Source organism: Scyliorhinus torazame, chromosome 1 (genome assembly GCF_047496885.1).
Source record: "Scyliorhinus torazame isolate Kashiwa2021f chromosome 1, sScyTor2.1, whole genome shotgun sequence".
Lineage (NCBI taxonomy): Eukaryota > Metazoa > Chordata > Chondrichthyes > Carcharhiniformes > Scyliorhinidae > Scyliorhinus > Scyliorhinus torazame.
The window spans coordinates 17,675,831-17,700,497 of NC_092707.1; the positions used below are offsets into that span (position 1 = coordinate 17,675,831).

The 24,667-nt window shown below is 46.2% G+C and overlaps 1 protein-coding gene across 3 annotated transcripts in view; it reads left to right on the forward strand.

Annotated features, from left to right (window-relative positions):
* txnrd2.2 (thioredoxin reductase 2, tandem duplicate 2) overlaps positions 1-24,667 on the forward strand; it is a 154,756-nt gene that overhangs the window by 15,074 nt on the left and 115,015 nt on the right. For 2 of the 3 annotated variants that reach the window (XM_072472671.1, XM_072472768.1), the window contains exons 3-4: positions 3,520-3,576; positions 7,622-7,766. In XM_072472671.1, coding sequence (XP_072328772.1) covers positions 3,520-3,576; positions 7,622-7,766 — 202 coding nt within the window. Of the gene's footprint in view, positions 1-1,542; positions 1,635-3,519; positions 3,577-7,621; positions 7,767-24,667 lie in introns of those variants that run through there. The other variant, XM_072472864.1, reaches the window with a different exon arrangement.

The window sequence follows — 24,667 nt, forward strand, 5'->3', positions numbered from 1 at the left end:
CTGCGGGCTGCGATTCTGTAAGCTGCGGTTCTGCAGGCTGCGGTTTTGCGGGCTGCGATTCTGCAGGTTGCGGTTCTGCAGTCTGCGATTCTGCAGATTGCGGGACTGCGGTTCTGCAGGCTGTGGTTCTGCAGATTGAGATTCTGCGGACTGCGATTCAGCAGGCAGCGATTCTGCGGACTGCGGTTCTGCAGGCTGCGATTCTGCAGGTTGTGGTTCTGCAGTCTGCGATTCTGCAGGTTGCGGTTCTGCAGGTTGTGGTTCTGCAGTCTGCGGGCTACGATTCTGCACACTGCGGTTCTGCAGGCTGCCGGACTGTGGACTGCGATTCTGCGGGCTGCGATTCTGCAGGCTGCGGTTCTGTGGGCTGCGGTTCTGCAGTCTGCGATTCTGACTTTGGTTAATCAGCGAATAAATGAATCATCAAATCTACAGAACAAATTAGAATTCTTTGTTAAACCACTAGGTGGAGGACTTCACTTGCAAGAACCTAAAGGGTGAATATTTAATCTCCTTTCTTGGCCCAGCATGCTGAAAGGGAATACTGTTAATTTGACATTTTAGTGAGTTTACTCAATTAAATTTGACACTTGTATATCAAGATACAAAATTCTCCCCGCTGCTGGTAAGAACCTTTAACGAGGCCAGAGAAGGGGGGACCCTACCCCCGACAATGTCGGAGGCGACGATATCACTAATCCTGAAGCGAGATAAAGACCCGCTCGTCTTATGCGGGTCTTCTAGGCCTATCTTGCTCCTGAATGTGGACACCAAGTTGCTGGCAAAAGTGCTGACATAGAGGATTGTGTCCCGGGGGTGGTGCACGAAGATCAGACAGGGTTCGTAAAGGGGAGACAATTGAATGTCAACGTGCGACGGCTATTGGGGGTGATAATGATGCCCCCAGCAGAGGGGGAGGCAGAGATAGTGGCGGCAATGGATGCAGAGAAGGCATTTGATAGTGTAGAGTGGGAGTATCTATGGGAGGTGCTGAGGAGGTTTGGGTTCGGGGAGGGGTTTGTCAGCTGGGTTAAACTCCTCTATGGGGCCCCAATGGCAAGTATAGTCACAAATCGGCAAAGGTCGGAGTATTTTCGACTACATAGGGGAACAAGACAGGGATGCCCGCTGTCACCATTACTGCTCGCGCTGGCAAATGAACCACTGGCCATAGCGCTGAGAGACTCCAGGAAATGGAAAGGGATGGTTAAAGGGGGAGAGGAACACCGAGTGTCACTCTACGCAGATGACTTACTGCTGTATGTGGCGGATCCAGTGGGGGGGATGACAGAGGTAATGCAGATATTGAGGGAGTTTGGAGATTTCTCGGACCGAGTGTCACTCTACGCAGATGACCTACTGCTGTATGTGGCGGATCCAGTGGGGGGGATGACAGAGGTTATGCAGATATTGAGGGAGTTTGGAGATTTCTCGGGATATAGGCTTAACATGGGAAAGAGTGAGCTTTTTGTGATACACCCTGGCGACCAGAGTAGAGGGATAGATGGCCTGCCACTAAGGAGAATGGAAAGAAACTTCCGATACCTGGGGATTCAGATAGCCAGGAGCTGGGGAACCTTACACAAACTCAATCTGACTCGGCTGGTGGAGCAAATGGAAGAGGATTTCAAAAGGTGGGATATGCAGCCGCTGTCACTGGCGGGCAGAGTGCAGGAGATTAAGATGATGGTCCTCCCGAGGTTCCTATCTGTGCTTCAATGTCTCCCTATATTGATCACTAAGGCCTTTTTCAAAAAAATAGATAGGAGCATCATGAGCTTTGTGTGGGCAGGGAAGGCCCCGAGGGTAAGGAGGGGGTTCCTGCAGCGTAGTAGGGACAGAGGGGGACTGGCGTTGCTGAATTTGGGCGACTATTACTGGGCCGCCAATGTGGCGATGACCCGTAAGTGGATGATAGAGGGAGAGGGGGCGGCGTTGAAAAGGCTGGAGATGGCGTCCTGTAAAGGAACGAGCTTAAAAGCGCTGGTGATCGCTCTCCCCGAAAAGGTTCACCACGAACCCAGTGGTGGCGGCAACATTAAGTATCTGGGGGCAATGGAGGCGACAGAGAGGTGTGCTGGGAGCCTCGGTGTGGTCCCCGATCAGGAACAACCATAGCTTTGCCCCAGGGAGGTTGGACGGAGGGTTCCAGAGCTGGCACCAGGTAGGAATCAGGAGAGTGGGAGACTTATTTATAGATGGGACGTTTGTGAGCTTGGGAGCGCTAGAGGAAAAGTATGAGCTGCCTCCGGGGAATATCTTTAGGTATATGCAGGTGAGGGCATTCACGAGACAACAGGTGAGGGAATTTCCGCTGCTCCCGACACAAGGGATCCAGGACAGGGTGCTTTCGGGGGGGTGGGTCGGGGAGGGCAAAGTATCCGAAATATACCGGGAGATGAGAGAAGAGGGGGAGGAGCAGATAGAAGAATTGAAAGGAAAATGGGAAGAAGAGCTCGGGGAGGAGATTGAGGAGGGTTTGTGGGCTGATGCCCTAAGTAAGGTAAATTCCTCTTCCTCGTGTGCCAGGCTTAGCCTGATCCAATTTAAGGTGCTGCATAGAGCACACATAACGGGAGCGAGGTTGAGCAGGTTCTTCGGAGTGGAGGACAAGTGCGGGGGAAGCCCGGCGAACCACAAACATATGTTTTGGTCGTGTCCGGCACTGGAGGGGTATTGGAGGGGAGTGGCGGGAGTGATCTCGAAGGTGGTGAAGGTCCGGGTCAAGCCAAGCTGGGGGTTAGCTATATTTGGGGTAGCGGATGAGCCGGGAGTGCAGGAGGCGAAAGAGGCCGATATTGTGGCCTTTGCGTCCCTAGTAGCCCGGCGTAGGATTTTACTCATGTGGAAGGAAGCAAAACCCCCCGGCGTGGAGGCCTGGATAAACGATATGGCAGGGTTCATAAAACTGGAGCGGATGAAGTTTGCGCTGAGAGGATCAGCTCAGGAGGCGGTGGCAACCGTTCCTCGACTATCTAGCGGAACGTTAGGGGGAAAATAGATAGCCAGCAGCAGCAGCCCGGGGGGGGGGGTTGGGGGGGGGGGGGGAGGGGGAAATTGTTTGTGTTCTAGATGGGGTGAAGGGGCGGGGGGGGAGAGCACTATTTCGTGTTATTTTGTTAGTTCACTATTTTATTTAAACAATGTTATCTATCAGTTATCATGTTACCGTTTTTGTTGATTTGTAAGGGGGAAAAATTGTGTTTGAAAACTTTAATAAAATATATATTTTAAAAAAAGATACAAAATTCTCCCTCTTTCTAACGCTCCAATCTCCTTGTACCCTCCCATGTGCCGCTCAGTATTCCACTGACTAAGGGGCTGGTCGGGCATCCTTTTCCAATACATCCTTGTTAAGGTGGTGATGATATGGTCTGCGAGCACAATGCAGGTGGTGGTACATTTGTCCATTACCATTTAATGTGCCGATGCAAGCATTATTCTCTTAATCACTGTTGTTTGGCTGTTGTGTGGAACAGATCTTCATTCTAATCACTGTCTCTATGTAATTCCCTCTAGCGGCCCAATATGACAGACAAGTAGCGGTGTTAGATTATGTGGAGCCGTCACCTAAAGGTAAGAAAATAGATTCCCATGTTAAAATACTAGAACGGCTTAAAGCTAGGGTTGGTCACCTGTACCTCTCTATCCTTGAATTTTTAACATTACATTTAGAATGGCAAAGTACTAGAATTTGAGTGCTGTCACTGCATTGATGCGACTCAACCTCTGCCATTGCCTTCAATAAACAATAAAAAACTGGCGCAAAAGCCACTCCCAATCCTGTCCTGCTGGAAGGAACTGTCACGTGTTTTAGTTTTAATCTTGGTATTTATTGATGTACTATGTTCGCTGAATGAAAGCAGCTACTTCATTAAACTGGGGTTTGTGGCCTGATCCTTTCACTTAACATGATTTGCGGCACACAAGGAGACCATTCAGCCCATCTCGTCTGTGCCGGCTAAAAATGAATAATCCAGCCTAATCCTATCCTCACTCTTGGCATGTAGCCCTGTAGCCATGTAGGCATCAAAGTGCATAAACAAGTGTTTTTTAAATGCGATGAGGGTTTCTGCCTCTATCCCTTTCAGATGGTGCCAGACCTGACCCACCTCTGGTCAAAACTCCTCAACTCCCCTTCAATCCTTTCACCAATTACTTCAAAATTATGCCCTCTGATTATTGACCCCTCTGCTCAGGGAATTAAGTGCTTCCCATCCTCTCTATCTTGGTCTCATAATTTTATTCACCTCAATTAAATTTTCCCTCGGCCTCCCCTGTTCCGAATATAACAACCCCAATTTATCCGCCCTTTCCTCACCGTGCCTCTCAGAGCTTGGGATCGTGGCTCGATTCCGACCTTGGATGACTGTGTGGAGTCTGCACGTTCTCCCCGTGTCTGCGTGCGTTTCCTCTGGGTGCTCCGGTTTCCAAGTCCAAAGATGTGCAGGTTAGGTAGATTGGCCATGATAAATATGTCCCTTGGTGCCTAAAAATGGGGTTGGTTTTGCATAGTGGGCTAGACAGCTGGCTTGTAATGCAGAACAAGGCCAGCAGCGCAGGTTCAATTCCCGTACCGGCCTCCCTGAACAGGCGCCGGAATGTGGCGACTAGGGGCTGTTCACAGTAACTTCATTGAAGCCGACTTGTGACAATAAGCAATTATTATTATTATTATTATTAATAAAATGTGCAGGTCAGGTGGGGTGACGGGGATACAGCGGGAGATGTGAGCCGACGCAGGGTGCTCTTTTGTAGGGTTCATGTATACTCTATGGGCCGAATGGCCTCCCTCTGCACTGTAGAGATTTTATGAATGGATAGTTAAAATTCTCCATTCCTGCAACATCGTTGTAAATCTGTATCCTCTCTAATGCAATCCACAAATAGTGAATGTATATTTAGGCAGAGTGTGACCATATAATTTGATGATTCCTATTAGACAAACACTTTTTTGTCTTGAGCTCCAGACAGTGACCCATGCTGGGTTCAGTTCCACAAGTGTCCAACCTATAGCTGCCAGTAGCCGTCTTCTGCCTTCCCCAAGTGACCATTCCTCAGCTGAACACATGGTAAAATTGGTTAAAGGTCCCTCCAGTGTACAGTAAACGGGAACACTAATATGGGAAACTGAAATAAAATTACATTAATTGGATTCAAAGTCTCGGTAGCAATCTGCAGTCTTTCTATTTCTCTAAAGTACCATAAGTAATATTCTCCTCAATGGAAGTAACAAAGGAAGTTGTGCTGAGATGTTGAGTGGTAGTTTGTAGTGACTTGGACCTTCTGGCAGGGCATGACTCTGCTCCCCTAGTGGAACTAAGCTCTAACTGCAGCTTCCTGGCAGACTTGGACTCTGTGGCCACAGGTGAACCTCGACTCCACTGCTCAGCTGGGCCCTGATCCAAACCACAAAACATGCCGTGGATTTCCAGTCTCAGAGAGGCCTGAACCCTGTCTACCAATCCACACCACCCGTGAGTCCCAGCACTAGCGTTTAGAGTTGTCCAAAGAAGGTTAGAACTCAGTGAAGGGTTGAGACTTCCTTGGAACAGAAGCAATTTGTAAACGGAACTGCGAGTGCTTCCATGTGCCTGTGTTGGTTGATGATCAGGACTGAGCTCCATGGTCTTGCTACTCCTGCCTCACCTGCAGCCAGCCTCTTGCACTCCCTCATTAAGACTCTGGCACCTTCCACCTCCCCCTGTTGAATGCAGCCTGATTTCTGCTGACGTTTGGCCTGTTCTACTAAAGTTTTCTGTGTGGCGCCATTTTATATTCCTACCTACCTTATTACTGAAACAAGCAGTCGGGAATGATGGCCTCTGAAGCACTTTACCGTTCTTTGACCGTGGCTGAGGTTTGATGCCAGATGAAATTAAAATCGCTTATTGTCACAAGTAGGCTTCAAATGAAGTTACTGTGAAAAGCCCCTAGTCACCACATTCCGGCGCCTGTTCAGGGAGGCTGGTACGGGAATTGAACCGTGCTGCTTTAAAAGCCAGCGATTTAGCCCAGTGTGCTAAACCAGATGGAGGAGATTTCAAGGAAAGGTTTATTTAAACAGAAAAATCAGAAAGTAGAGACCTATGATGCTAAAATGCATGCTTAAAATTCCATATGCAGACTATAAAACAAATGAAGAGGTGCTTAAAATTGCAGGAGCAAAAACAACAACTTCTCCCCCCCTGGCGTGGCGGGGATACCTGTTGGAACTCATGAGAAGGATAAGTTTGAACTGAGGGGAAGGATGGAGGGGTTCTACAATTCATGGGCGTTATTCATTATGCACTTTCAAGAACTGGATAATATCGAACATTAGGGGGGGGGGGGGCGGGGAGAGTTGGGGGAGGGTGACTATGTGTTAATGGTGACTATGGGTGATTCCTGATTCCTTTTTGTTGTTTGTTTATGTTAATATGCGGGCAGTTGTTTGGGGGTTTGGTGGGAGGATGGGATTGTTGTTGTTGATATGGGGGTTGACATTATATTTATTACTGATTATTGTTTATTGTTGGTGGGTGTAAATTTGGGAGAAAATGTGTAAAAGGAGGAGAATAAAAATATTTTTAAAAAGAGCTGCTTCTCCCAAAGGGTTGTGAATCTCTGGAATTCGCTACCCCAGAGTGCGTGGACGCTTGGACAGTGAGTAAATGTAAGGAGGAGTTAGGCAGATTTTTTTTTCCAATTAAGGGGCAATTTAGCGTGGCCAATCCACAACCCTGCGCATCTTTGGGTTGTGGGGGTGAGACCCACGCAGACTCGGGGAGAATGTGCAAACTCCACACGGACAGTGATCCGGGGCCGGATCGAACCCAGGCCCTCAGCGGCCTGACACAGCAGTGGTAACGAGACAGATTTTTAATTGGTAACGGGTTGAAGGGTTATGGAGAACGGGCAGGACGGTGGAGTTAAGGCCAGGATGAGATCATCCATGATCGAATGGCGGACAGGCTCGATGGGCCAAATGGCCTAATTCTGCTCCTACACCGTATGAAGTTATGAGCTCGTAAAAAGTGACATCCAGAAAATAAAATGTCAGTATGCTGGCCATTTGATCAGAGCTGAAAAGCTGCAGAGATCTCTTCTAGAGGGGAAAGTGGGGTACAGCAGAAAAAGGAGGTTGACCTAGGTGCAGTTGGTTGACGGTCATCAGCGAGCAGGTGCAGACAGAGTGGATGTTTGAGGCTATTGCAAAACAGACTAGCTTGATGGCAGATGCCCTGGTACAAGCAGGAGAAGACAGGAGGACAATACCATTTTTGCTTTAATAAGTGTGAATCACATCAATTTAAATTTATGTTCAAAATAAAACCTAAAGATCTGATCAGATTTGGTTGGTTGGGAGCACCCTTGCTTCTGCCCATGACGTTTTGATCCAGAGGGTGGGCTGCGCTGTTGGTGCCATATTTCAGATTAGATGTTTGGCTGAGGCCCTGTCTGCCTGTGTAGATGGGTGTAAAAGACGCTTTGAAATGTCCTGAAGACGGGAAAAATATGCAATAATGCAAGTCTTTTTTTTTTTGTTCAACCTTGTGTGTGTTTTTTTTTACTTTGGAATGTGACATCTGTTTTGTTGCAAGAAGGTGTGCAACTTATATCATTGTTTGCTGTCTTCTAGGCACGAGATGGGGTCTTGGTGGTACTTGTGTCAATGTAGGCTGTATTCCCAAAAAGCTAATGCACCATGCAGCGCTGCTGGGGGCTGCCATTAAAGATGCCAAGAATTATGGGTGGGCTCTATCTCTGCCTGTCCACCACAACTGGTATGTTCAACATTTCAACAAGTAAAAATAAATGCAGTTCATTATTTGGTTGTTTCATTATGTTGTGCATCGCACCTGTGAGGGCCTGAGGAGTGGGGAGGCATTTATTCCAGAAGGATAGATTATACAAACTACAACGAGAGGGGTAAATTAATCTTTACTCCAGGCAGGTGAATGGAAGAATGAACGGGCAATCCACCAAGGTGCATGCTTGCACTCCCATGGCGTTAGCTGCACAGGCATATTGGCGTGTACACCTGAGAGTTGGTTGCTTTCTCCCTCCTGTTCAGTAGAGAAGGATGCTTAGATTCGGGGACATAGAAGTAAAGTTTGCCTCCTTAAATTTAAAGTCAACAATGCCTCAGTCGGCAGAATTCTTACCGCAAAGTCAGAAGGTTTTGAAGGGAGCAATCACTATCAAAGACTCGAGTGCACATTAATTTAGGTGGAGCGCAGTCCGGTGGGAGTGCTGCACTGTCTATAGTGTCATCTTTCGATCAGAGGTCCAGATGGGGATGTGAAGAAGAGCCGTACAGATTCGAAACGTTAACTCTGTTTCCCTCTGCGCGGATGCTGCCAGACCTGCTGAGAGTTTCCAGCATTTCCTGTTTTTATTTCAGATTTCCAGGATCTACGGTATTTTGCTTTTCGGAAAGCGAGATCTAGTCGGCGTTGTTCCCCTCGGTCAGCATTACTCCCTCCCAGTGGGTGGCGTGCCCCCCCCCCCCCCCCCCCCCCCCCCCAAGTCAGCGTTGTCATTAACATATGAATCGGCAATGTAATTTATTGTTTGCGGGATCTTGCTGTGTGTAAATTGGCTGCCCTTTTTAAGTGTATTGCGACAGTGACTTTAAATGTAACCCATTACTTGTGAAGAGCTTTTGGGGTGACATGGCGATGTGATCAGGGACCATCTAAATGCAGTTTTGTTCTGGAAATTGTGTGCCCGGTTTGTGTTGGGTCATTGTGTTTTACAGCACAGAAAGAGGCCCTTCGGCCCGTCCTGTCTACGCCAGCCATCAAGCATCTATCCGAATCCCACTTTGCAGAACTTGGTCTGAAACCTTGTATGCTATGGTGTTCCAAGTGCTCATCTGTAATGCTTCTGTAATGTTGTGAGGGTTCCTGCCTCTACCAACCTTTCAGGCAGCGAGTTCCAGATTCCCACCACCCTCTGGGTGAAAACGTTTTTCCTCAAATTTCCTCCACATCTCTTGCCCCTTACCTTAAATCTATGCCCCTGGTTATTGACCCCTCTAAGGGGAAAGGTAATAATAACAATCTTTATTAGTGTCACAAGTAGGATTACATTAACACTGCAATGAAGTTACTGTGAAAAGCCCCTAGTCACCACACTCCGGCGCCTGTTCGGGTACTCAGAGGGAGAATTCAGAATGTCCAATTCACCCAACAGCACGTCTTTCGGGCCTTGTGGGAGAAAACCGGAGCACCCGGAGGAAACCCACGCAGACACGGGGAGAACGTGCAGACTCCGCACAGACAGTGACCCAAGCGGGAACCAAACCCGGGTCCCTGGTGCTGTGAAGCAACAGTGCTAACCATTGTGCTACAGTGCCGTCCAAGGTTCCTTCCTATCTACGTCCCTCATTTTGTTTTCAATTTTTAGAGCACCCTATTATATTTTCTTTTTTTTTTCCAATTAGGGGGCAATTTAGTGTGGCCAATCCATCTAACCTGCACATCTTTGGGTTGTGGGGGTGAAACCCACGCAGACACGGGGGGAATGTGCAAACTCCACACGGACAGTGACCCAGGGCCGGGATCCGAACCCGGGTCCTCAGCGCCATAGTCCCAGTGCTAACCACTGCGCCATGTGCCGCCCTTTCTATGTCTCTCTCGTAACTTTGTATACCTCGATCAGGCCTCTCCCGCCTTTTCTGCTCTTAAGGAAAACAACCTCTGCCTAACCAGCCTCTTTGACCACTTTCGATGTTAAATCTGAATCTCTCCCTCGACTGCATATGCACACTTTCTGTAGGGCTGGGAGTCATTGAATAGAAGGCAGCATTGTGAATCCTGGTTGACTTCTCCTTTGCCTGGTTTTGAGATGCTTAACCAATTATAGAACTTCTGCCATAATCCAGGCTAAACTAACATGGCACACTGGCGCTGGAACCTGGGCTCATCTGGTTTGAATGACATTTTGCTATCATGGCAACCATAGGTTGATGCAAGCAACTTGGGCATCACTGGTGCTTCATAACTAATAGATGTTTTGCCTTTGTGCAAGCAATGGTTTCTCCTTTCTCTGCATGTGGAGCATTTTGGAGTGCTGCCATTTAGTAGATTGTGATTTATTGTGCAGTTTGTACAATGAGAGGAGTGCAATTCATGTTTACACTGATGGATAAATGGGAGTTTGTGGTTAGCATAAAACTGCTGGTCAGGACATGTTTTAATGTAGGTGCTTCACTAGCAGAGCCATTAAAAACAAAATTAGGTCATTCTCGAGAATTATGATTATCCTTGACATCCTTTACTTCTATTTCTGTTGATTAATTTGTGGGAGTGGGATGGGGCAAGGTGTTTTAATAACTTCCTGACCTGATTATGTGAGGGAACAGAAGTAACATTGGTACAAAGTGATGTAGTAGCAATAAAGGATGTTACATTTTAAAGTTTATTTGTTGTAAATCACAGTTGACAGGATTGCTAAAAATACAAAATGTCTCCGTGGGTTCCTGGAAGTTTCTTCATAATCTTTAATGTCACAAGTAGGCTTGCACTAACACTGCAATGAAGTTACTGTGAAAAGCCCCTAGTCGCCGCATGTTCCGGTACACAGAGGGAGAATTCAGAATGTCCAATCCACCGAATGCGTTTGTGGGAGGAAACCGGAGCACCCGGAGGAAACTCTCACAGACACGGGGAGAATGTGCAGACTCCGCACAGACAGTGACCCGAGCCGGGAACCGAACCCGGGATCCTGGAGCTGTGAAGCAACAGTGCAAACCACTGTGCTACCGTGCCGTCTTTCTTTGTATCAGAGCAATTACCTCTCTTGACTAATGAACTAATGTTGGTTCAAAGAGACTTGCTAGCACTGACTGGATAGTTTGTTCGCAAGTACCACAGATGAGTGCCAATATTGGTGTTGACCAGATCTCTTGGCTGTACGACAGTTATCATTGTCTCTGTATCAGAGATAATTGGTCACATCAAGGTAACATGAGATTGGGGATCACCAGCTAGGCAGTATTTGTGCCTTTTAATGCCTTTTTTGATTGACACTATTGTATGATTGGGAACACCACCCTTGAATTAAAAGTATAGAAGCTGGAGGAGATCATTTGACCCTTCGAGCCTGCTCCAACATTCAACACCATCAGGCTGATCGTCCACGTCAACTCTTGTCTTTTCTGCATTATCCCCATATCCTTTGATCGCCTTCATTTCCAAAATCCTATCAACCTTTGTTTTGAATATACTCAGCAGCTAAGCATCTGCTCTCTGGGGTGGGGAATTCTGAAGTTTCACAATCATTTGAGTGAAGAACTTTCTCAACTCAGCCACTAATGGTTGGCACCACCTGATCTCCCTTTATCCCATTCGTACGACAGAACGAAAAGGGTGTACAATCCGAGAGGTGTATCAAGAAATCTTCTGTGACATTCTGCTTTGCCAAGCAGATTATCTTATGCTTTCATGGGCTGTGGGCATTGCTGGCAAGGCCGGCATATGTTTCCCATCCCTAATTCCTCCTGAGAGTTGTGGTGAGCTGCCTTCTTGAGCTGTTCTGGCCCATCATAGAATCGACAATGCAGAAGGAGGCCATTCGGCCCATCGAGTCTGCACCGGCCCTTGGGAAAGAGCACCCTACTCAAGCCCATGCCTCCACCCTATCCCTGTAACGCAGTAACCCCACCTAACCTTGTTTTTTGGACACTAAGGGCAATTTATCATGGCCAATCCACCTAAGCTGCACGTCTTTGGACTGTGTGAGGAAACCGGAACACCCGGAGGAAACCCAGGCAGACAAGGGGAGAACGTGTAGACTCCGCACAGACAGTGACCCAAGCAGGGAATCGAACCTGGGACCCTGGAGCTGTGAAGCGCAGTGCTAACCACTGTGCTACTGTGTCACCTATTAAGTGTTGGTGGCGTTGCTCTCATCCATACAAGTGGAGAGTAGTCCATCATACTCCTGACTTGGAGATGGCTCCCCTTTGGGGAATTAGGAGGTGGACATTTATCTGGTGTGAATGTTGCATGGCATTTATCAATCTATCTGGTAAGGCGAGTGAAACTCCTTGTGAACATTCATTATGCCAGATAACTTTTGCATCAACAGAACAAATTTTCCAGGGAAAATCCAGATGTTTCATCGTTTTGCAGCAGGGTCTGTGATCCAATTGTGACGCAATTGTGACTCAATGCGCTTTATCTATCTCATTTTTAACTCGTTCCTGTGTCAGTGCGATTTTTCTTAAACCTGATTTTTAGTTTGTAGCCTGGGAAATATGGAATATTATTTATGCATTATCATGACCCAGTGCATTCGATGGTAATTTATCCTATTTCAACTATACTACTTTTGTCGGGGCATTGGAGGCATTTGTCAGGGCTCGAAGGCTAGGAACAGACGAAGCCTGTGTCGAATATAAGGAAAGTAGGAAGGAACTTAAGCAAGGAGTCAGGAGGGCTAAAAGGGGTCAGGAAAAGTCATTGGCAAATAGGGTTAAGGAAAATCCCCAAGGCTTTTTACACGGACATAAAAAGCAAGAGGCTAGCCAGGGAAAGGGTGGGCCCACTGAAGGACAGGCGAGGGAATCTATGTGTGGAGCCAGAGGAAATGGGCGAGGGACTAAATGAATACTTTGCATCAGTATTCACCAAAGAGAAGGAATTGGTGGATGTTGAGTCTGGAGAAGGGTGTGTAGATAGCCTGGGTCACATTGTGATCCAAAAAGACGAGGTGTTGGGCGTCTTGAAAAATCTTAAGGTAGATAAGTCCCCAGGGCCTGATGGGATCTACCCCAGAATACTGAAGGAGGCTAGAGAGGAAATTGCTGAGGCCTTGATAGAAATCTTTGGATCCTCACTGTCTTCAGGTGATGTCCTTAGGACTGGAGAATAGCCAATGTTGTTCCTCTGTTTAAGAAGGGTAGCAAGGATAATCCAGGGAACTACAGGCCGGTGAGACTTACGTCAGTGGTAGGGAAATTACTGGAGAGAATTCTTCGAGACAGGATCTACTCCCATTTGGAAGCAAATGGACATATTAGCGAGAGGCAGCATGGTTTTGTGAAGGGGAGGTCGTGTCTCACTAACTTGATAGAGTTTTTTGAGGAGGCCACAAAGATGATTGATGCAGGTAGGGCAGTGGATGTTGTCTATATGGACTTCAGTAAGGCCTTTGACAAGGTCCCTCATGGCAGACTGTTACAAAAGGTGAGATCACACGGGATCAGGGGTGAGCTGGCAAGATGGATACAGAACTGGCTAGGTCGTAGAAGGCAGAGAGTAGCAATGGAAGGGGGCTTTACTGATTGGAGGGCTGTGACTAGTGGTGTTCTGCAGGGATCAGTGCTGGGACCTTTGCTGTTCGTAGTATATATAAATGATTTGGAGGAAAATGTAACTGGTCTGATTAGTAAGTTTGCGGATAACACAAAGATTGGTGGAATTGCGGATAGCAATGAGGACTGTCAGAGGATACAGCAGGATTTAGATTGTTTGGAGACTTGGGCGGAGAGATGACAGATGGAGTTTAACCCGGACAAATGTGAGGTAATGCATTTTGGAACGTCTAATGCAGGTAGGGAATATACAGTGAATGGTAGAACCCTCAAAAGAGTATTGACAGTCAGAGAGATCTAGGTGTACAGGTTCACAGATCACTGAAAGGGGCAACAGGTGGAGAAGGTAGTCAAGAAGGCATACGGCATGCTTGCCTTCATTGGCCGGGGCATTGAGTATAAAAATTCGCAAGTCATGTTGCAGCTGTATAGAACCTTAGTTAGGCCACACTTGGAGTATAGTGTTCAATTCTGGTCGCCACACTACCAGAAGGATGTGGAGGCTTTAGAGACGGTGCAGAAGAGATTTACCAGAATGTTGCCTGGTATGGAGGGCATTAGCTATGAGGAGAAGTTGAATAAATTTGGCTTGTTAGAGGCGTCAATTACTAGGGGGCATAGGTTTAAGGTACAAGGGGCAAGAGGAGATGTACGAGGCAAGTTTTTTACACAGAGGGTAGTGGGTGCCTGGAACTCGCTGCTGGAGGAGGTGGTGGAAGCAGGGACGATAGTGACGTTTAAGGGGCATCTTGACAAATACATGAATAGGATCGGGATAGAGGGATATGGATCCCGGAAGTGCAGAAGATTTTAGTTTATACGGGCAGCATGGTCGGCGCAGGCTTGGAGGGCTGAAGGGCCTGTTCCTGTGCTGTACTTTTCTTTGTTCTTTGTACTAGTTTAAAAAAAAAAAAATTTAGTGTGCCCAATTCATTTTTTCCAATTGAGGGGAAATTTAGTATCCACCTACCCTGCGCATCTTTAGGTTGTGGGGGCGAAACCCACGCAAACACGGGGAGAGTGCAAACTCCACACAGACAGTAACCCAGAGCAGGGATCGAACCTGGGACTTTGGCGCCGTGAGGCAGCAGTGCTAACCACTGCGCCACCGTGCTGCCCTTACTGCACTACTAGTTAACGGTTCATTATTCACCCCCTTGGCCAGCCAACCCAGATTACTTTGTGCATAAATCCAGGACAAAGGTCTTGAGGAAAATGGGCTTGTCTGGACTAGGGTCAAGAAAAGAATCTACACAAGTTTGAATGGAATCAACCATAATTCAGCAGTTGGCAAAATAATGTGGATGCTGGAAATCTGAAAAATAAACTGAAAATGTTGGAAACTCTAGGCAAAGAAAAAACTTGCACTTAGGTAGCACCTTTCAGGACCACAGGCCATCTGACCAAAAGACTTTTGCAACTGTTATGTGAGAGTGCCTTTAAGAAATGGATGTTTAAGCAATGTACCTTTAAGAAATGCAGTGATGTCAGAGTGTGGGTGGAGCTGGGTTTTAGCTCAGCCATGTTGCAGTTTTTAGTTTCAGTTTTGAGGAAAAGAGCTTGGGTGTGTCTGTGTTTGCAGTGAGTTGGATCTGCTGTGATCTCTGCCATGAAAGACTATCTCTGGATCATTTGGGTGATTTAAACTCATAATAGTAATGCCTTTAACCTGATGTGTTTCTGTTTAAAGGTGTTAAGTCTCTTGGATGTTGAAAGGAATAACTGAAGGATTATTTAGTGTTGTATTATTTTCAGGGTTATCTTTGAAGTAAGGGGTGTTAAGTAATCCAGTGTTTATTTAAAAGGTTAAGTTGAGTTCATGGAATAAACATTGTTTTGTGTTTAAAAACCCACGTGTCCATAATTGTAATACCACACCTGGAGAACAAGCCGTGTGCTTCAAAAGCAACAATACATTAAAGGGGTTGCTTGAACACCATGATACATTTTGGGGTTCTGAAAACGCCTCTCCCATAACACAACCAATGAAGTACTTTTGAAGTGCTGTCACTGTTGTAATGTAGGAAACATGGCAGCCAATTTATGGTCAGCAAACTCCCAAAACGGCGATGAGACGTTGATCAGGCAATCTGTTTTTTTTCCTGGGGCAGTTATTGACAAATCATGATCAGGACACAGGGAGAACTCACCTGCTCTTATTCAAAATACAATGGCAAGGAATGGGAGGATGGGAGATGGGAAGGTCTGTGATAAAGTGGAAAGCAGGAGAGATTAAATGACAAACGGGATGATAGTGCAAGGCACAAGGAAGCTGTGACGGAAGAAATAAACAACGGAGGGTGATGTGGTCTTATAGAGGTGTGCAAAATCATGAGAGGCATGGATTGGGTGAATGCACTCGGTCTTTTCCCCAGGGTTGGGGAATCGAGAATGAGAGGGCATAGGTTTAAGTTCAGGGGGGCAAAGAATTAATGGGAACCTGAGGAGCAATGTTTTTGCTCAGAGGGTGGTATGTTTGTGAAATGAGCTACCGGATCTGGGAAGTGGCTGAGGCAGGGACGTTAAAAATATTTAAAGAGCAATTTGGACAGATACATGGATAGGAATGGTTTAGAGGGATATGGGCTAAATGCAGGCACATGGGGTTCGCTTCGATAGGCTTTCTGGTTGGCATGGACCAGCTTGGGCCGAAGGGCCTGTCTCCATGCCGTAGATTACATGATATGTCTAGAAGAGGTTTCATCGACTTGAGGCCATGTGAATTCAGCTCTGGCGCTGTAACTGCTTGTATTTCAAGCAGTTTGCATTTCATATATTAGTTTGAAACCAGTACCAGGACAGAATGATGAAGAGCAGTGGACCTGAGTAATACTCCTGACAAACAAAAGCAAAATATTTTGGATGCTGGAAATCAGAAATAAAAAGAGAAAATGCTGGAAATATTCGGCAGGTTGGGCAGAATCCGTGAAGTGGGAAACAGAGTTAAAATTTCCAGTTTAACGTTTCAGGCTTACTTCCGTTTCAGCAAACTTGCTGTGTATTTCCAGCATTTTCTGGTTTTATTTTATACTCTTGGCTTTCAGTTACTCTCGCTATTGTGATGAGGAAAACTAGAATTCTGTGCATGCAGTTCCTCAGTGTGAATAAGTACAGTTTCACACACAACAGGTTTAATTGCAGATTATATTTTTAATATAATCAGCCAGTGGAACAGTATTTCGCCAATATCTTTTAAAACAAAAAGTAAAAAACAGATTTTAAGAAGTTCAACACTTGCTGCTGTGGCCGTAAAGCTGCGCGAGATGATCTCCCCAAGTTGGCAACCCTGGCATGTCTGAATTTCATCTGGCTAATTTGTAAGATTGCAGTATGTCATTTCAGTGGGTGGCACCTTGGCACAGTGGTTAGCACCATTGCTTCACAACGCCAGGGACCCGGGTTCGATTCCCGGCTTGGGTTACTGTCTGTGCGGAGTCTGCACGTTCTCTCTGTGCTGTGTGGGTTTCCTCCCAGAAGTTCAGAAAAACGTGCTTGCTAGGTGAATTGGACATTCTGAATTCTCCCTCCGTGTACCCGAACAGGTGCCGGAAAGTGGCAACTAGTGGCTTTTCACAGTAACGTCATTGCAGTGTTAATGTAAGCCTACCTGTGACACTAATAAAGATTATTATTATAATCACTGGAAAGTGAAAATTACTTTCCATTGACAGGAACTATGTAATTTAAGTAGCCTGTGGGTTAGTTTGCCCCATACAGCATGCTTGCCTTCATCGGATGGGGTATTGAGTACAAGAGTCGGCAGGCCATGTTACAGTTGTATAGGACTTTGGTTAGGCCACATTTGGAATACTGCGTGCAGTTCTGGTCGCCACATTACCAGAAGGATGTGGATGCTTTAGAGAGGGTGCAGAGGAAGTTCACCAGGATGTTGTCTGGTATGGAGGGTGCTAGCTGTGAAGAAAGGTTGAGTAGATTAGGATTGTTTTCGTTGGAAAGACGGAGGTTGAGGGGGGACCTGATTGAGGTCTACAAAATTATGAGAGGTATGGACAGGGTGAATAGCAGCAAGCTTTTTCCAAGAGTGGGGGTGTCAATTACAAGGGGTCACGATTTCAAGGTGAGAGGGTGAAAGTTTAAGGGAGATGTGCGTGGAAGGTTTTTTACGCAGAGGGTGGTGGGTGCCTGGAACGCTTTGCCAGCGGAGGTGGTAGAGGCGGGCACGACAGCATCATTTAAGATGCATCTAGACAGATATATGAACGGGCGGGGAACAGGGGGAAGTAGATCCTTGGAAAATAGAAGACAGGTTTAGATAAAGGATTTGGATCGGCGCAGGCTGGGAGGGCCGAAGGGCCTGTTCCTGTGCTGTAATTTTCTTTGTTCTTGTTCATTAATGTCAGCAGATATCTATAATAATTGATGAACAAATATCTATTATATTTTGTTTTTTAAAAGAATGAACTGCAAGATTTAAAGACTGAAAAGCAAACTCTTTAATTTTGACTGTTTGCACTGACTTGCAATAAAGACTAAAAGTTACAAAACCTGGTTTGCTTAACTTTCCACGGCTTCTTAAAGACGTCAATTGGGAATAAGTTAATCCATTTTGAGTTCATGTGGCACCAGCCAGATGATCTTATCAGGCACCTGAAGGTACATTTGGGTAGAGAGGCGCCAGTTAGGTTTGGAAAATGAGAGTAGCACAAAGAATGTTTATTTGACAATGTCCCCTGAACTGAGTGGCAAGCCTGCAAGGTGTGTTTCCTCGCTGATGCAATGAAGAAGTCATTCTAATCTGCCTGCTCTTCAACTGACAAGTGATAAACGTATGGCTGTCAGGCTGCTTCAACACGGCGTTGCCGTCAAGCAAACACAAATAATAGGTGATTCACCATTCTCTGTCCTCAGGCAAATAATGTGCCGTAGTCATCAGTTAATGGAAATCTGTGCTCATTCACTTTAGCAGGTAGAGATCCAAGATAGGATACAAGAGGCTGCGAAGGGGGAATAAAAACAGAGGATGCTGGACAAACTCAGCAGGTCTGGCAGCATCTGTGGAGAGCCGAAAACGACTGTTCCTTAACTCCTTTCTCTCTCCACAGATGCTGCCAGACCTGCTGAGTTTGTCCAGCACTTTCTGACATCGATTCAGATTTCCAGTGTCCACAGTACTTTGCTTCTATTTTACTGATGAACGGGGACTTTGGAGATTAGAACGGAGATACTCAAAAGGAGCAATATACCAGTTTAGAAATTAATTATATATCATTCTCACCCCCAGTGAAAGAGTACTTTAAAAAATATATATTTTTAAAATTCTCCTTTTTCACATTTTCTCCCAAATTTACACCCAATAATAAACAATAATCAGTAACGAATGTAATGTCAATCCCCATATCAATAACAATGATCCCATCCTCCCACCAAACCCCCAAACAGCAGCCCACATGTTAACATAAACAAATGGCAAAAAGGAATCAGGAATCATCTATAATCACCATTAATACATACACTCCTCCTCCCCCAACCCTCCCAGCCCCCACCCCTAATATTCGATGTAATCCAATTCTCGAAAGTGCATAATGAATAATGGCCATGAATTGTAGAACCCCTCCATCCTTCCCCCCCCCAGTTCAAATTTGACCTTTTCAAGCATTACGAATTCCAGCAGGTTCCCGCCAGGGCACAGGGTGGAGAGGTTGATCTCCACCCTAACAGGATCCGTCTTCAGGCGATCAACGAGGTGAAGGCTACAACATCTGCCTCCGTGCATGGCCACGATAAATTGCTCTTAGTTTCCAAAAAGGTTAGGAGGGATTATTGGGTTCTGGGGATAGGGTGGAAGTGAGGGCTTAAGTGAGCCAGTGCAGACTCGATGTGCCGAATGGCCTCCTTCTGCACTGTATGTTCTATGTATCTATGTATCTAATATGATCCGCCTTCGGGCGATCAACGAGGCGAAGGCTACAACATCTGCCTCCGCATCCGTTTCCAACCCCGGCTGGTCCGACACCCCGAATATGGCCTTCCGAGGGCCCGGGTCCAGTATCATGTGCACCACTTTAGAGATTACCCTAAACACCTCCTTCCAGTAATCCTCCAGCTTTGGACAGGACCAAACATATGAACGTGGTTTGCGGGGCCTCCCCCGCAACGTTCACACACATCTTCTACCTCCTCAAAGAGCCGGCTCATCCTCGCCCTTGCTCTATACACCTTCAGCTGTATCAGCCCCAACCACGCACACGACGTGTACGCGTTCACCCTCAGGAGCACCTCACACCAGAACCCCTCCTCCATATCCTCTCCCAACTCTTCCTCCCACTTTGCCTTGATCCCTTCTAGCGGCTTCTTCTCCTCCTCCAAATAGCCACGTAAACCGCTGATTCTACCCCCTTCTCCAGTCCCACTGTCGTCAGCACCTCCTCCAGCAATGTGGAAGTCGGCTCTACTGGGAAGCTCTGTATCTCCTTTCTGGCAAAGTCTCGAACCTGCATGTATCTAAATATTTCCTCCTGCTCCACTCCATACTTCGCTCCCAGCTCCTTCAATCCCTCAAAACGACCCCCGAGAAATAAATCTTTTAGTGTCCTAATTCCTCATCTCTGAAAATTTCCATCCCACTTCCCTGCCTCAAATCTATGGTGCCCCCGAATCGGTATTTTCCTTGGCTCTGCCCCCAACCTGAAGTGCTGTCGAAACTGCCTCCAAGTTCAGTGAAAGAGTACTTAACGGAAATTCTGAAACAAAATTGGACCAGTTTTCTCATTTAGCCTCTCCCTCCACAACCAACATGCAGTCTGCTTTATCGCAATCTATTCAGACTGGTGACAAGTCAATCTACAGCAGGATAAAGCACTGTGAAATTTATTCCTGGCCATACCTCAGGCGGATTTGCAGAACCTTAACTCGATTTACTGTGTGTCTGCCTAGTTATCTGGGGTGAAGGTTGGTTGGGAGAGGAAGGAAAAGGAGTCTTCTCCTGTCTGGAAACAAACATATGGACAATGATGGGAGGCTTAAAGACCCTTTTCCCCACCCAGCCTGTCCCACACTATTATGTTACAAAGTCACAACATGTACACTCTTTGCCCCATCAAAGCCATGCTGTTTCCTGGACTCTTTCACAATGCATTGGCGTTCGTTTAAAAAACAATACCCAAAATTGTACTCCGCGTTTGAAGTATTACAAACAAATAATGCTAGATTACATTATCTGTTTTAATAGTTCTATGGGTATAAAGATGTTTTCGAGGTACATCTCAGTGTGCACACAGTTCACCAGCAGCTTCTAAGTGAATGACCACAACTGTGCCCTGGGCCTTTTCCTTTTCTTACCTATTACAACAGTAGGCCATGCAGCTACTACTACATGTCCATTCAATAAAATCATGGCTGAACCTGTGTCTCAACTGCACCCATCCCTTGCTTACCTTACTGCTCAAAATCTACTGAAATTGGTCTTCAATATCCACAGCTACCTGGAGTGGACAATTCCAAGGCGTTGTAGCGCTCTTGAGGTAATGTCTCTCCATCGCTGCCCTAAATAGCTGACCCCTTATTCTGAAACAATTACCTCTAATTCTAGACTCTCCATGTCTACCACAAAAACCGAAAATACTGGACAACCTCGGCAGGTCTGACAGCATCTGTGGAGAGAGATGCTCCCTCCTCGCCACCGATCCTGGCAGATCTGTTGAGATTATCCAGTGTTTTCTGTTCTGGTTGCAGATTCCAGCATCCGCGGTAATTTGCTTTTATCTCCATGGCTACTATAAACCTTCCCTCTTTTAAAAAAATTGTTGATGGAATCGCTGGGTCAGAATTCTAGAACTCTTCCTAATAGCACAGTGGGTATAGCGAGGACTGTAGCAGTTCAAAAAGGGGGCTCACCCCCAACTTCTTGAGAGCTGTTCGTGATGGGCAATAGATGCTGGTCTTGCTGATGGTCACATTCCATGCACACACGACTGCGTGGCAAAACTTGGTCCCGACTCCATCTACAAGTTTGCTGACAATACGACCATAGTGGGCCGGATCTCGAATAACGATGAGTCCGAAGACAGGAGGGAGATAGAGAACCTAGTGGAGTGGTGCAGCGACAACAATCTCTCCCTCAATGCCAGCAAAACTAAAGAGCTGGTCATTGACTTCAGGAAGCAAAGTACTGTACACACCCCTGTCAGCATCAACGGGGCCGAGGTGGAGATGGTTAGCAGTTTCAAATTCCTAGGGGTGCACATCTCCAACAATCTGTCCTGGTCCACCCACGTCGACGCTACCACCAAGAAAGCACAACAGTGCCTATACTTCCTCAGGAAACTAAGGAAATTCGGCATGTCCACATTAACCCTTACCAACATTTACAGATGCACCATAGAAAGCATCCTATCGGGCTGCATCGCAGCCTGGTATGGCAACTGCTCGGCCCAGGACTGCAAGAAACTTCAGAGAGTCGTGAACACCGCCCAGTCCATCACATGAACCTGCCTCCCATCCATTGACTCCATCTACACCTCCCGCTGCCTGGGGAAAGCGGGCAGCATAATCAAAGACCCCTCCCACCCGGCTTACTCACTCTTCTAACTTCTTCCATCGGGCAGGAGATACAGAAGTTTGAGAACACGCACGAACAGACTCAAAAACAGCTTCTTCCCCACTGTCACCAGACTCCTAAATGACCCTCTTATGGACTGACCTCATTAACACTACACCCTGTATGCTTCATCCGATGCCAGTGCTTATGCAGTTACATTGTATATGTTGTGTTGCCCTATTATGTATTTTCTTTTATTCACTTTTCTTCTCATGTACTTAATGATCTGTTGAGCTGCTCGCAGAAAAATACTTTTCACTGCACCTCGGTACACGTGATAATAAACAAATCCAATCCAATCCAATCAAGAAAAAAATCAGTACACATTCTAGAGGCCCATTCTACTTGATCCCTCCTCATGGGCTATCCCTATCAGCCCAATAGTCAACTCAGTGAACTTTCATTCTGTACCCTCAATGCAAGATTATCCTCCATTGGGTAAGGAGGCCTAAACTGTACAGGGTACTCCAGGTATGGTCTCATCAAAGTCCTATATAATTGCAGCATGATTTCCTTTTTCCTGACATACCAACCCCCTTGTAGTGAACGCTATCATTTACCTTCCTAGTTGATTGATGGCCTCAAAATGTTTTCGTTATTTCCATAAAGCAATTCCACAGTTAGATTTTCCTAGTCAGGACTTTCTACAGATATCCTGAAATGTTTGCCGCTGTGCCTTCACTGTTATCAGCTGACATTCCAGTGCAGTACTCGGTTTGTTCTGACTGGAACGACGGAGGTTGAGGGGGCGACCTGATAGAGGTATACAAGATTATGAGAGGCAAAGACAGAGTGGATAGTCAGAGGCTTTTTCCCAGGGTAGAGGGGTCAATTACTAGGGGGCATAGGTTTAAGGTGCGAGGGGCAAGGTTTAGAGGAGATGTACGAGGCAAGTTTTTTACACAGAGGGTAGTGGGTGTCTGGAACCCGCTACCGGAGGAGGTGGTGGAAGCAGGGACGATAGTGACATTTAAGGGGCGTCTTGACAAATACATGAATAGGATGGGAATAGAGGGATACGGACCCAGGAAGTGTAGAAGATTTTAGTTTAGACAGGCAGCATGGTTGGCACAGGCTTGGAAGGCGGAAGGGCCTGTTCCTATGCTGTACTTTTCTTTGTTCTTTGTTCAGTACTGAGGGAGTGCTGTATTGCCTTTTAGATGTGATGTTAAATGAAGGCCCGGTCTTCACTCTAAGTGGACTCTTAACAAATCCCATGGCCTCTTTTCAGTCTCCTGACCAATATTTATCCATCAATCTTTCACAGCATTGGCATCGGCACAAAGGGCCTTCTATTCAGTGAGGTCATCTATTCAGTAGGGGCTGGTTTAGCACACTGGGCTAAATCGCTGGCTTTTAAAGCAGACCAAGGCAGGCCAGCAGGACGGTTCAATTCCCATACCAGCCTCCCCGAACAGGCGCCGGAATGTGGCGACTAGGGGCTTTTCACAGTAACTTCATTTGAAGCCTACTTGTGACAATAAGCGATTTTCATTTCATTTTCATTTTCAAGGTTACAAAAACAGATTATCTGCTTATTATCGCTTTGCTGTTTGTGAGAATTTGCTGTGTACAAAATGGCTGCTGTTAGGAAACCAAAGGTAATTTTAAGGGATTTATATTTGTATTGGTAAACATTAGAAATAAGGTGTAGTTTTAGGTGGGCTTAATTTAATGTTTCTGTGCCTGGAAGGGTAAAACCTATAGAAACATAGAATATAGGAACAGGAGGAGGCCATTCGGCCCTTCTAGTCTACTCCATCATTCTGATCATGGCAGATCATCGAACTAACCTGTTCCTGCTTTCCCCAATATTCTTTGATCTCTTTAGCCCCAAATGCTATATCGGAAACTTTCTTGAAAACATACAATGTTTTGGCCTTGACTACTTTCTGTGGTAGCGAATTCCACAGGCTCACCACTCTCATGGTGAAGAAACTTCTCCTCATTTCAGTCCTAAATTGTTCACCCGATATCCTTGGACTGTGACTCCTGGTTCTGGACCTTCACACCATCAGAAACATCCTTCCTGCATCTACACTGTCCAGTCCTGTTAGAACTTTATAGGTTTCTATGAGATGGCCCCTCATTCTTCTAAATGCCGCATTTGATCCTAACTGACTCATATGTTAGTCCCACCATCCCAGGAATCAGTCTGGTAAACTTTCTCTGCACTCCCTCTATCGCAAGAACATCCTTCCAGGGGATTGAAGGTCGATAAACCCCAGGACCTGATAATCTATATCCCAGAGTACTTGAGGAAGTAGCCCTAGAAATAATGGATGCATTGGTGGTCTTGTCCATGTTTACCCCTCCTCTGACTCCTTGCAAAGGTTGCCATCCCTCCTGCCATGTTAGTTTAAACCCTCCAGAATCATTGTAGCAAATCCAACTCTACCCGCCCCCCCCAAGAGTTAGATTCATGCTGGTCAACGCCCTTTGTATGCGTGGGGATTAGTTTCCATTCCAGCTGTGATTCTATTATGCTTGAAGAGTGCGATGGCATGAAGTGTGAATTAACCAGCCGTGGTTGCTTAGCAACTGGGGCTTTTTATGGTAGAGAGGCTTCTAAGTTTTTGCTTTGGCTGTATTTGTTGGCATTTGGAGATTGGTAGTGAGAGAGATTAAAAGGCTACAGAAGGAGCTTCTCTCTCCACTTTGCTAGAAGAAAAGCCATACCATGGGGGTAATGATAAAGAAAACAATGAGAGATCTGAAGAGCAGATGTGTAAGAAAATTAGAGAAATGAAGAAAAGTTTCCAAGAAGTCTGAGATCAAAGGTACCAGGACAGATAACTATTCAG